Genomic DNA, 13531 nt, shown 5'->3' on the forward strand with positions numbered 1-13531 from the left:
TGATTTCAACAAGAGTTATAAAGGTTTCCTCTCAGGAATATGATGGGAAATAGGAGAAATATAAGTAGTTGTTCAGTGGCTCAAACATTCCTTGAATTTCTTGAAAGTGTTTATAAACTTTTTGAGTTAATAAATTTTCATCTCAGTCACAAAAATTCATTCATGGCAAATTTCACTGAAATGGATTAGATCTTTGATACCAATAGCATGTCAACAGTTAAATATAAAAGATAAGAAATAATTGAGATGAACCATATTATTATATATTATAACTGAAGACTAAGTATCACCTACTTATTAAAGCATTGAAGTGTCTTGATATATTCTTTTCTGACTCTCCTTTTAGAGTAATTTAGTAATTTACTGTTGTACTGAAGCTAGGAATGTACCTTTGTGTGTATATAGACGTGACATTTTTAAGAACCAAATATAGCCTATAAAGGAAAATAAATTTTAAATCAGATAAATTTGTTTCTGTTGAAACTCAAACCTGAAAGATAATCATTTTACAAAAAACTGAGGTTTTGATCGAATAAGTGAGCCTGATCTCCTGAAATTGACACACAGGAGGTTTTTCTATTTTCCCTTTTGGAAGAATCACAGGAAAGGTCTTTATATTACAGATGATATCCTTCTAAGGACCTCTTGACAAGAAAATTATTTATTTCAGTGTGGCAGTTAGGCAGTTGTTTGCCTAATTTATGCAGTAAGTCAGTGATGATACCAGAGGTTAAAAACCCTATAAAAATCATAATAATTTATTTACACTGTCTTTCATGAAAACAAATTCTTACGGTGGCATTTATACCTGCCTTAGTTTCAATAACTTGGACATCTTAAATTAAAGCTTTTAAAAAAATTTCTCTCCAGATATAGTTATCAGAAACATGTTTTGCTACTTAACAGTCAGTGCCCAGTTAAGGTGAGATAAAGTACCTATTAAAGATAAAGTTAAGAGGGAGAAAAGCCCATATGACATCATAGGGATTCAGAGAGAAATAGTCTGATTTCCTATGAAAGGTGTTTCAACCATGAGGAATAGTATTAAGAAATAAGCCTGCCTACTGTTCCATCATTTGTTCATTTCATTTGTCTGAGCTTGGTCCCATGAAAGCTGGGACACTGTGATTTGGCCTCAGCCTCACAGTTGGTGTTTTAGTTTGCCAGAGGGCTGCTGATGCAAAGTACCAGAAATGGGCTGGCTGTTATAAAGGGGATTTATTTGGGGGTTAAAAGCTTGCAGTTCCAAGGCCGTGAAATGTCCAAATCAAGGCACAGTCAGAGGTGCTTTCTCACCAAAGTCAACAGCTGTTGATCCTCTTGCCTGGCACTTGGCGAAGCAAGATGGCCACCGATCTCTGCCAAGGTCTCTGCCGTCGCCTCCAAAATCTACTCGCTCCCAGAGCTCAGCTGAGGGCTCCCAGGCATAGGGCTTGTCTCTTTCTGGGCCTTCTCTCTCAGTCTCTTGGGGTTTCTCTGACTTTCTGCAGCTGTGGATAAACCTGGAATCCTTTCCTCTCACGAGGCCTGATCAAATATGGCGGCTTCCTTTTTCCTGTGTATCTGTCTCTCTGTGTCTCCATTTATATCAGATCCAGCAAGAGGATAGAGGCTCAACTTGAGTCACACCAGTCAAAAGTGTCTCACATCCACAAAATGGATTAGTTCAAAAACAATCTTTCTCTTTTTCGGATTCATAAAAGAATTTCGAATTGTCAAAATTGGGCTGTGTCAACCACTCACTGACCTGTAGCCCCTCAGTTTCCTGGCTTTGGTTGTGGGCAAGGTTAAGACCAAATTAGCATTTGTAATGAAGTGGTTTGGGAATGGGATATTCCCCATTTTATCTCATTCTTGACTTTTTTGGTGATGTCTGTTTTTTTAGGTTTATTAGCTCCCTTGATGTGTTAAGTTGAAGAGCTGTTTTAAACCTGAAGCTAGTCATTACCAGATAGTATAAAAATAAAGTTTTCTTAAAAAAAAATTCTTTTTGTAGATTGACGTGGTGACTTCTGTGGGTTTTTTGGAATGTGGGGAAATCTAGGAATCTTAGTTTAAAGTCTTAAAGAAATTTCAATTATTGATACAATAATACAGTAAAGCAGTGTTTTTTTTAATCCCAAACATTCGTATATTTATTTACAACATTAAATGTCTCCATGAATAGATATATTTCATTCTTCTCAGTTATTAGGAGGAGGTTAGGTTTCATTTATTTGTAAAATTTCAGCCAACCTGCCTTTCACAAATTGGGGTGTCAAAATTGGGTGCCCATCTTGACAATCAGCGCATTTATGCTCTCAAACAGGCCTTCAAATGGAGCTACAAGCAAACATTATCTGGTTGTTAATTGTTTTGCAGATGAGAACTGGGATGATGACCAACTGCTTGGTTTTGAACCATGCAATGAAAACCTTATCTCTGGCTGTAATATAATCAATGGGAAATGTGAATGTGACACCATTCGAACCTGCAACAATCCCTTTGAGTTTCTAAGGAAAGATATGTGCCTTTCTGCTTTAAAGAGGATTGAAGGTAAGCACCAATTTTAGTTAACCATACACTGTATGTGTACCTCTGTGTAATGATAGTATTTGAGCTTGAAAGGGGCAGAGCCAAGCTGATAGAGATTCTTGGCTTTTATAATTGCAATTACGTAGAATAAAGTTTACCAGGTGGTGACGTGGTGTTGTGTGTGTGTGCATTTCCTGGGAGCCGTGGGATGTAATGCTGAAGGAGAGTGAGCAGGGAAGATGTGCCAGCTTGCCTAGGTCACCTCTGCATAATGGATGATTTCATGAGTGGTGTTCTTGAGATCAGCATCTGTTGTCACCAAGTCCATTCCGCTTGATTTATCATAGGATGGTGCTCCATGAGGAGAGTCTGTTAATTAGCAGTGCAGCTCATCTGGCAAGAAAGAGTCTTTAGAAGAGTTGGGAGAATTGTGTAGTGAAGATCGAAGGCTTAGGTTGGTTCTGCCAGGGGGCAAAAATGACATAGGTGTGGATGTACCATTGGACACTTCACCTCTGGAGAGACGTCAGAAATTACATTAAAATAATAAAAGTATACGAATATGGCCCATAACTTTTGTACATTAATGCATGAAACCTAGAAAAAGGCCTGTGAGTCTGGAAATAATGACTCATAACTGTGGTAATCTGTAAGTGGAGTGCCCAGAGCTTGGTGCAGTGGCTTGCAGTCAGAAGTAACAAGGGCTGAAACCTGGGCTGAACCAGCACTGAACTCTCTCTTAGCCTCATGCTTCTCTTGGGGAAAAAGAGGGCTGAATGAGACATTCCTGAATATACCTTTTTTTCTCTAAAATGATGCCATTCTAAGATGAGAGGTTGGTAATATGGTTAGGAATACTAAAGATTTCTGAGGTCAAAACGAAGCTCATGAGGGCAGGAGAGCAGGACTGAAGTTTCTTAATTGTATTACATTTCCAAGCTGTGTTAAATGGTCAAAGAATAAGTAAGTTATGAAAGCCTCTAAAATAGCTTCTTTTTTTAGTATTTACCAATGCTACTGAATCATTTAAAAAGAATATAATAGAAAACAATAGAAATTAGATTTTAGAACTGGAAAGGATCTTGGATATCATTTAGTCTAATCCTTGAACTTGAAAATTGGAGAGCTTCACACTTGATCAATGACAGGCCTATGACTAACCCTGTCAAGTGTATTTTCAATCACATTATGTTTCTAGATAATACAGTCAGTCATCTGATTCATTTTGATTGTCTCCTGACCCTTTGCTCACCCATGTCTCTATCTCCATGGTCTTCTAGAAAAGGATGTTGAGTTAACATCAGTATATGAGCCTTTAGAGATATAAAGTGGCTACAGTTTTATTTAAATACATACTTTATTAACATCATTACCATACATATTTGAAATCACATTATATGAAATTACACAGAAATTTAGAAATACCACTTTTTGCTACTCCCTGCATTTCATGAAGTGTTCATTCAGACATTCCAAATGCATGTTTAGCGTCTTTATGGCTGTCATTGTGTTTGGTCAGGCCATTCTCAAGTAATTTTACCCTGTTCCTGAGCATACCCTCCTCACTGCGTTTTGTTTTTTGTTTTTTTTTTTAAAGATTTATTTTGTTTCTCTCCCCTTCCCCTCCATTGTCTGCTCTCTGTGTCCATTCACTGTGTGTTCTTCTGCGTCTGCTTGCATTCTTATCATGCGGCACCAGGAAACTGTTGCTTTTTGTTGTTGCGTCATTTTGCTGCGTCAGTTCTCCGTGTGTGCGGTGCCACTGAACTCTCCTTGCAGGTTGCACTCCTTGCGTATGGGGCATCCCTATGCGGGGGAAACCCCTGCGTGGCACGGCACTCTGTGCGCAGGCAGCACTGCATGTGGGCCATTTCACCACACAGGTCAGGAGGCCCTGGGTATCGAACCCTGGACCCTCCATATGGTAGGTGGATGCTCTATCAGTTGAGCCACAACCGCTTCCCCTCACTGCCTTTTAAGTGCTTTGAGATGCAGCAGATTTTGAATCTACATATGATGCTATCTACATGTGATGATATAGGCAGTTTTGTCCCAAAACATAGTAGCTATCCACATAAAATTAGAAGAGTTGCATTTTCAATGTGTTAGGTGATATTTATGACCTCCACAACATGGAGATGAATTGCATTGATTTCTAAAGGGATTCTAAAAATGCTGTTTGCAAGATCCAGTTCCAGTTTTTTAGATCATTCCTGCGAGAATGATTACTGTATCTGATTAAATTTCTTTACCTCTTTTTTTTTTTTTTTAACTGATTCTATCAGATGGCCTTTGTAATCCAAAGTAGAATTGGTTGAGGTCATTTTAGGTTAATATCTTCTGCAAGTAGTACTTTGTTGTTCAAACTAAAGCACTCTGCAATATGAGAGATCTTTAAGAAGTCAGTGTAAGTGAAATTCCTCATTTATGAGGAATAATTTGGGAGGAAAAAGCCCTACTTATATTCAAATGTATATTGTGTATGAAAGAATTGGTGATGGTACAATACTATATATGATTTTGTCCTAAATAGTGATATAGACTCAGAAATGCTATAGGAATTCAGGGCCAAGAAAATGTGAACTGGAATTGTATGATAAAGTTTCATGGAAGAGGTAGAATCTGAATTTAGAATTCGGATGATGGGGACTAAGGCAAGGTAAATAGTTTCCGGAATGAGAATGATATGGACAAAAGGATAAAATATAGAAGTGAGAATCTATGTGATTTACATATAAGGCACTTGGAAAACTTAAAGTGGGAATAACCATAAAAAGCAAGGTCATTGGCATATAAGGAGGGAGGGAGAGAAGGGATAAGGGGATTAGTTGGTGAGATAGATAAGGGCAGAATTACCTAAGGCCTTGTAGATTGTTGAGTTATATGGATTTTGTGATTAGTACACAGGAAAGCTGTTAAAGGATTTTGAGCAAGGGATTAATATAATTTGATTTGTGTTTTAATAGATGAATCTGGTTGAGAAGAGATTTGGGGTTGGGGGGAGGATGCAAGAACTGGAAGAGAGTACACAGGTAGAAAGGGTCTTTCACTTGTTTAAGTAAGAGTTGATGGTAATGATCTGAAAGCTGGAGATGGAGAAGTGAGTGGATTCCAAGTATGACTTAGAAATAGAATTGACAGGACTTGGTGATCAATTGCAGGTGGGGAGTTAGGGAAAGAGGATTCAAGGAGCAGTCTTTGATTTTGGGGTTAAGCAAGTTATAGTGTCCTTTATTAGAGGGAAGAGCAGGATTCATCCACTCATAGATCCATGACACATGGAGAACTACACAGGTAAATGCCTGAAAAGTCAGCCCTTTCCACAAAGAGGTTTCACCTAGTTGAGAGATTGCAAAGAAAAATAAAAACAAAAATAAAAAGAGTAACATAAGCCACACTCATCACAAAGCTGAAATTAGGGAGTATTTGGAAGGATCCATAAGATGTACACTTTTCTGGCACTGCTGTATCATATATCACATGGATTACTAAAATGGTATAGATTATGTGGAACTTATTTCTCTTTGGAGTTGTACACTGAACATATTTCAAAAGGAGGAAGACACTTGGGATTTTAAAAATCTCTCCTGTAGCTAAAAGCACTTAGAGATAATGTTAAATGGTTTATAATTTTTGGCTGTGTTTATTTTTTTCTCCACAAGATATTTTAGGGAAAAGATATGATAAAGATTGGCTTTGGACATTTAATATCTTTGTCTTACGCTGAATGGGTAAATAAAAACTGTTTTGCATTCATAAAACGGATAAATTAAGGAAAGCTTTTTGGAGTATCTGGAAATTGAGACCAGCTCGGAGAAATGTGTTGGGTGACTCAACAGAAGTGAGTTTAAGTTTGAGGTACCCATGGAGTATCAGGGGGAAGAAAGGAATTCGGTTTGGAACCCAGGAGAGAGATCTGGGCTGAAGATAAGGATTTGTGAGTCATCCTTCGGGGGAGAGTGCTGTGCATATAATGGCTTTTGAGTACATAAGTGATGTGAGCAGTATGAGCATTTTAGGAAGATAAATGTGACAGTAATGTGTATAATGGTACAAAAAAAGTGACTGGCAATATTAACACACCGAAAATGAGATAAAAGGACCTGCCCGATGATGGTGGTGCAGGAAATGTTGATTGCTCTGTTAGCACAATAGAAGAAAACCCAAGAGCTCTTACTTCGAGCTAACTGAGAGTTAGCCTAAAGCACAGTTTTGGCATGTTGATACTGGGATGCATTATGTGAAATATATAATTTAAAATTATTTATTAGTTAATTGATTAATTAATGTGTACTCCATTGTTCAAAAAAGCCTTTAAAAATATTCGAGTATATCAGAGCTGGTCAGATTCCATACCTAAGATTAGAGATAGTTTGGAGTAGGATCACTAAAATGATTAAATAATTGGATAGGAAGATAAAGAAGTGGGATTAAAGTCATACACTCTTTCGATCCAGAAGAATTCTCTCCTCAGTTTCATATACAAGTACCTTCTGTGGCTGCTTCTTTCAGTTTTGAGCTACTTTTATTATTTGTTCATTCATTCATTTCCTCATTCAGAACTATGTATTGAGCACATACTGTGTGCCAGTACATCTCAAATTCTGCTAGTTTGACTTTAGTTTGCCCTTTGAACTGAGTGACCAATTTATAAATGTCCTTTAAAGTGCAAGTTATTGTCACATGGATTATGCTTAAATTGAAGCACATTTTAGATGCACTAAGCTTGCTTTTGATTTTTTAAAAGATATTTCATAAATGTCTTAAATGATATTTTTAAGCATTCATCTGTTCTGGAAACTTACATAGCATGAAATATATACCCTTAGGCAGAAATTTAAGATTAAAAGTAAAACAGGAAAGAATTTATCTGTATGGAGTTTCATACTTGCATTTTTTCCCTGTGGTTTAAACAAAAGGAAGTTCGATTTTATGTCATATGCCTATGTCTTCTGAAACTAAGCTAATCTTTACACAGAGACATTTTATGACTTCGTTATTTCAGTTTTTGACAACCTAAATAACAGTTGTTTTCAGTCCTAACTTTTCATTATTTTGAGCTCTAAATTTGCTATTCCAAACCTACCTAAGAACTTTTTAATGTTTTGGGAATTTCTTATTCTAATGTTTTCAGTTTTTTACATTTCATTTATTTCCAGTTTTTTAATACAAGTGACGTTAAGTGCTAAATTTTATTCACGGTTGTTATATTCTCCTTGGTCTGCAGTACAATATGTGCTATGTGTAGTCTTAAATAACACTTGATGCCATCAGTAATGTTTGTCAGTAGACAAAAATTTAATTGGTGTTAGAAATAAATATTATATTGTTTATTTCTATTCATGGAGCATTTTTCCTCAAAATCTTTTTGTGTGGGAAATGCTCACAGAAAATACCACAAGGAAATGTGATCAAATGGACATGAGCATATTATTAATATTCAGTCCCTCTTTGAGAGGGTATAACGGAATTCCCTGCTGACACCCTTGCCGCTGGAATTGTGCTGGATGGAGACTCTTTTCATCTATAGCAAGAAATCTGCTCTATCCCGTACTGTATTGCAGGGAAGATGTTGGACCCAACTCTGTTTCCACCAGTGTTCCTACATGGGATTTGAGGTTTATGGTGTCGCTGGGTGCCACTCACAGAGGGAGTCTCCTTGGGGTCTCAAACATAAGAGAACATAATAGTTACACAGAGGTTTTGATTTCATGGGACAGAACCCAGCTGGGGAATATGCATTTCCACCAAGTCCCCAGAATAAGCTGCTACTGCTAGTTTTTGACCACGCTTTGAGTTGCAGGCTCATAGAGGGCTTCTGTGATTCTGTTTTCCTGATCAGAGAAATGGATTTGTTTTGCTGGTGTTAGAGCATATCTTGTCTTTAAGTATGACTTTTGACTTCTGCTACTTCTTCCATTGTTTTTAAAAGCAAAGCATATATTATATGTTCCTTTACTTCAAACATTTATTCATACAAATGGTTTCATTATGCAGTTTTGAAACCTTTTTTTCCCTATCAAGTAAATATTAAAAGAAATTAAAACCCAGTTGAGGCATTTCATATTTTATATATAGCACCACATGATAAGGACCAAAATTTGGATACTGGGGGATGCGTGTTTTTAATACAGCTGATGCTTATGTAAATTTATCCATTTGTTCCTTGCTAAATTTTAGAAATATATTTAATAACCTTGTGCCTATGAATTTTTTTTAGTTATATTGATCTGCCTGGTATTAAATATCATTACCCCCATATCTTTCCTAATATATGTTGATAATAGTAGAAATGGTCAGTTGTGTTCATTAATCCATAGTATCAGATATACTGAGAGTCAAATTATATGTTCCCCCCAAATATAACTACTATACATTGTAAGAATATGATATAGTAGAGTTAAATATTTAAGGCTGCCCTTACAGTTTATCAGTACTGTAATTATTCTGTTGAAGAGAGGATAGAAATTGGGCAGATGCTATGTTTTGTATGAAGTTTAGGAAAGAAAATCTTTAGGAAGATATACCTTTCCAAACTGCTATTACATAATACTTAATAATAGCTATATATGTACTTAACTACCAAAAAAATAAAAATAAAAAAGATTGCCTATCCAACTCTGATTCTTATATATTCTGAAGCCAACTAGTTTGTGTTGAAGGAACCATGCTTTCTCTGTTTCAGGACTGTCATTTTTACAAACTCATAATTTTAAAATTACTTATGTGCTTCATTAAAATTACTCATTATAGATTATATTTCTCAGGCTAGTTACATCTAAAAGCAGTATTATCTTTGAGGATATATTGCTTTTGCTCACAAAAATTGTTTTGAAAATGTATTTTAGAGGAATCCAGTTAACACTGCTTGTCAAGGTTGGAAATACTAAATCTTCCCTTAACCAAATAAAAGGACACATTTAAGCATAGCTTCTTGTGGGTAAGGGACTTTATTACCCACCAAGTGCCCAGCTGATTTTTCATTAAGCTGCCCAAATACCTTTGAAGATAATCAAGGCAATAGGGTATTCAACTTTGAATCTCTCTTGCTGCCCCTTCTCTTTTTAAAGACAATGACAAATTGATAATATGGTGTATCTTTACTTAGAATCTGAATGTACATGTTTCATTTAAAATTCCAGCAAGGTCATGGATAAAGAAAATCTAAGTCATTTTCATAAATAGTGGGTTTTTAGTTTGACCATTGAATCAGTTTTTGATTTTCTTTAAGACTTTTATATTGTGAGAACAAACTTTTAGGAGAAATGTCCTTAAACATTAAAAAAAAAAAATTGTTGTTTTGATGCCTTGATAACTGGTACAGGAAAAAAGGGACTACCAAAAGACGGAAACCAGTTTCAAATATCTGGGAAATAAAAACAGGAAATTCAAGGAACTTGGCATAAATCCAGTTGGAGAAGAGCAGTTGGTTGAATAATTATACCTGCATTTTACTTTTGGAAGTCTTACAATGACCTTCTGGGTGTTGTGATTTCAGCCAAAAAAAAAAAAAAGGAAAAAAAGTCTGTTTAAATATTTTATATCCTAGTGCCAAAAGGAGTGTCTATGCGTGTGTGTGTGTGTGTGTGTGTGTGTGTGTGTGTGTGTGTGGTGTGGTGAGGAGCATTTTATTTGACCACACTGGGGTTACTAAAAAGGAGTGGCATAGAAAACAAATTTTTAGTCTGTCCCTTAGAACATATTTTTCATGTGAAAATAGTGTAAAAATGTTTTTCTGTAATGTTTATTAGTTTCCCTCTTCCCTTTCTTTAATTATGATCTTAATTATGATCTTTCAAGCCATCTCTTCTGTTCCAAGATGCCCCCCTAGTCCCAACACCTGTCCTTTTCCAGTACAGGTTAGATGGAGTAGGAGAAGTCATGGGTGAGCAGCTTTTGCTAGAAGTATGTTCTTTGTTTCAAGATCAAATACCATGCACTTAATAATGTATTTTTTTAAAATGACTTTTGTGAAAAGGTAAAAAACAAAACAAAACCTGACACTTTCAATCACAGAAAGGTGTTCTTTTGGGGACTTGTTTAAAATTTTCTATTTCCACCTATAGGAGACACTAAAAGAAAGCTGGTCTAATGGCTGACTTCAGCAAGTTAACCTTTCAGCTGCGTGGCAGTCCTGAGCATGCTTGTGGTTTCGGACCAGTCTGTAGGTGACCTCTCAGTTATTCCCGGGGTCGGCATGTGCCCTGCCACACAGAGCTGCTGAGTTGCTGATTTGTCTAGCTGTGTCTGGCTAAGCCCAGTCCCCCACAAAGGTTTTGCCTGATATGAGTGAAGGATCTGGAGTCTGGGCTCAGGAGGCCTTCTGAGCTGCTGGTAAAGGGAGCCTAGGGCTCCATTCCTGTGAGAGGATTTGGAGCTGGAGCATCTGTGTCCACAGGAGTGTCTGCCTCTGCTGAGAACCAGCCCCTCTTCCCACCCAGGACTGCTTGAGTCCATCAACCAAAGAGTGTAGACAATCAGGGGTTGTCATATGTAGGCTTTTCTGACGTTGGTATCTCGAGCCATTAAAACTTCATTAATTAGTATGATTGCTATTCCAAAACCATGATCTGGGGCTTTGAGCTACATATGGGAAAACAGAAAAAAATCATTTAAAAGGGAAGTTAAACACTATGGGGACAGGTAGAAAACTACTTGACTTTGCATCCAGCCAAAGAGTGATCATTTCAAATGTACTTAAAATTTTATCAGTAAGATTCTCAGGTGATGTTATACCTTAATATTTTATATTTACTCATACCTTGGTTAAGAGATCCTCTGAAGACAAAAATGTATTTTTGAATAAAGAGGATTTTCATTGGGGAAAGAAAGGAAGATTATTAATGAGAAGATGGGGTTACATGCATACGAGCACCTGAAGAACATACCTTAGGCAAAGCTACTATTACTTCGGCTTCCTGTTGAAGGTAATAAAGCTAACCTTAGGTAAAAATTGTGAAGATTGCCAAATTTGCCAGTTTTTCTTCTGTAGCATTCTATTCTTAGCTTTTTCCCCCATCTCAAAATCCCAGCACCATCTTTCTATCTTTACCATCGGTATCTACAATCTAGGGAAAATTCTCAATCGTTTGTCCTTCTGGATGGCCTACAGTCTAGAATTTTAATCCTTTCTAAGCTGTTTTATGATTCATATACACCATATGTTTATTCTAGGAAGAGTGCCTATGTATCTTTTTTGTAAAAGATAAAACTTTATCAAGAAAAGTATTTGACAGCACTTAAAATTCTTTTTAAAGCAATGTCCTAGTAATGAAATTTGACTTATTTCCTAATTCATACTGACCTGCATTAGACATGCTGTTCTGGGCCATTTGAATAATTTATTTTGAAACCTGTGAGACTCTTCTTTTAATGGCACAAATTCTGTTATGTAAGAATAATGGATGCACATTGGTTGTTGATACATTTAAAGCTTGGAATATACTCTTTCATCAGGTGCCTTCCTGCTTTTGATTTTTATTCTCTCTTGCTAAGTGTTTTTTACATCAGAAGGTTGTGTCAGTTAAAAGTGGTGCCTGTATAAAGTAGGAAGAAGGAAGGAATTAGCGCGAGATGAATTAATATTTGTGTGCGTTTTTAAGGGACTGGAATGTTCCTCTAAATCGAGGATGTGTTTTTTGTTTCTGGCTGACAACTTCCTAGTTTTCCTGCACCTCATTATTCTTTTCTCTGTTACTGGGATTTTTTTTTTTAATTTCCCGAAAAGCAAGTATAGTGCTTTTTCCTTATCAGTAGCCTTTTTTTCCTGTTCCAATAACAAAGAACAATACAGGAATTTAATACTGTTGAAAAATTGATACTTCTTATACTTAATATATCCATGTATTTGTCTGTAGATAAAAATCCAAGTTTTGTAGAAATAGAGGAAAGCTGTGTTTAAGTAAAAAGAGGCAGTACTGTATTGTATATTCCATCCCACTCCCCTTTCACCCGGTTTGGGAAAGGAAATAAAGGTGGTTGTTTTACTGTTTTTTTTCTCTGCTTCAGAATTTCTTTCTATGTTCTGTTAAAAGTAAAAGTTATGAAAATTAGAAATATAGGTAAGACCTCTGGTTGCCCCCAACTACAGGACATTTTACAGGGTCTAGAAGACATTCCAATCATGTTTATGTATGTATAGTATATAAAAGATTATTTATTCTCCCTGCTGCTTTGACCAAACAAACAAAACCAGTCAGATCTGCCTCACAGGACTTTTATAGTATCAGAGGTGTGTTTTTGCAACAGTGGACATGAAAGAACACTTGTTTTTTAAAGTGTTTCAGTGCAGTTTGGATTCATGACAGAGGTGCATGGATCCTTGAAATCACATTGGGCAGGGGAGCCAGTGACCTGCCCGTGGTGGTCTGCTGGGGCCTCAGAGGACCTTGGTTGCTCACTTTGCTGTGATGTGAACAAAATCTTATATTCTTAGTCGTGTCTGATTCAGATTTGGGCAACTAGTGAGGTTTTAAAACTGCCCGGATGCTTTGTCTATAAGATTTAAGGTAATAGGTCTGTGGCAGTAAAGGGGAAATATATATACTATTCCATTTACTTATTCTTGGTGCCCTTTGGAATTCTGATTGCTAATCACAGTGGAACCTTTTGATTGAAAGCCCTCTTGTTTCGGGTCTGTCCTGAATTTTTCAAATAAAATTGTGCAATGGTGTCATACCTCAGTGTGACATGGTACTTCCCAAAGCATTATCTCTGGGTTCTTTCATGCTGCTGCTTTCATGCATTGTGTCTGCCTCAGTGCCAGCCTTATTATAATGCTGTCCTTGGGGGTCCTTTGGATACTACTAAGCTAAACAAACCTCCTTAGTCAAACAAAGTATATCCTATATGGGATCCCAATATAGTATGAATTTCTTTCTGTATGTACTCACAGAAGGAACAAGAGAGGTAGTCATGCATTTTTATACATGTTTACATGTGCATAGGAAATGTGTTTTCTCTAAAAACAAAACAAAACATGCATGTTCTGTGTATATTTGTGTTCTTTATGTACCTA

At 36.5% G+C, this 13531-nt stretch overlaps 1 protein-coding gene across 1 annotated transcript in view; it reads left to right on the forward strand.

The window, feature by feature from the left end:
- Positions 1 to 13531, forward strand: part of CRIM1 (cysteine rich transmembrane BMP regulator 1) — a 211869-nt gene that overhangs the window by 44267 nt on the left and 154071 nt on the right. Inside the window, exon 2 of the mRNA XM_004466035.4 lies at positions 2362 to 2535. Within this exon, the coding sequence (XP_004466092.3) occupies positions 2362 to 2535 (174 nt within the window). The remainder of the gene's footprint in view (positions 1 to 2361; positions 2536 to 13531) is intronic.

This window comes from Dasypus novemcinctus, chromosome 17 (assembly GCF_030445035.2).
Source record: "Dasypus novemcinctus isolate mDasNov1 chromosome 17, mDasNov1.1.hap2, whole genome shotgun sequence".
NCBI classification, from domain to species: Eukaryota; Metazoa; Chordata; class Mammalia; order Cingulata; family Dasypodidae; genus Dasypus; species Dasypus novemcinctus.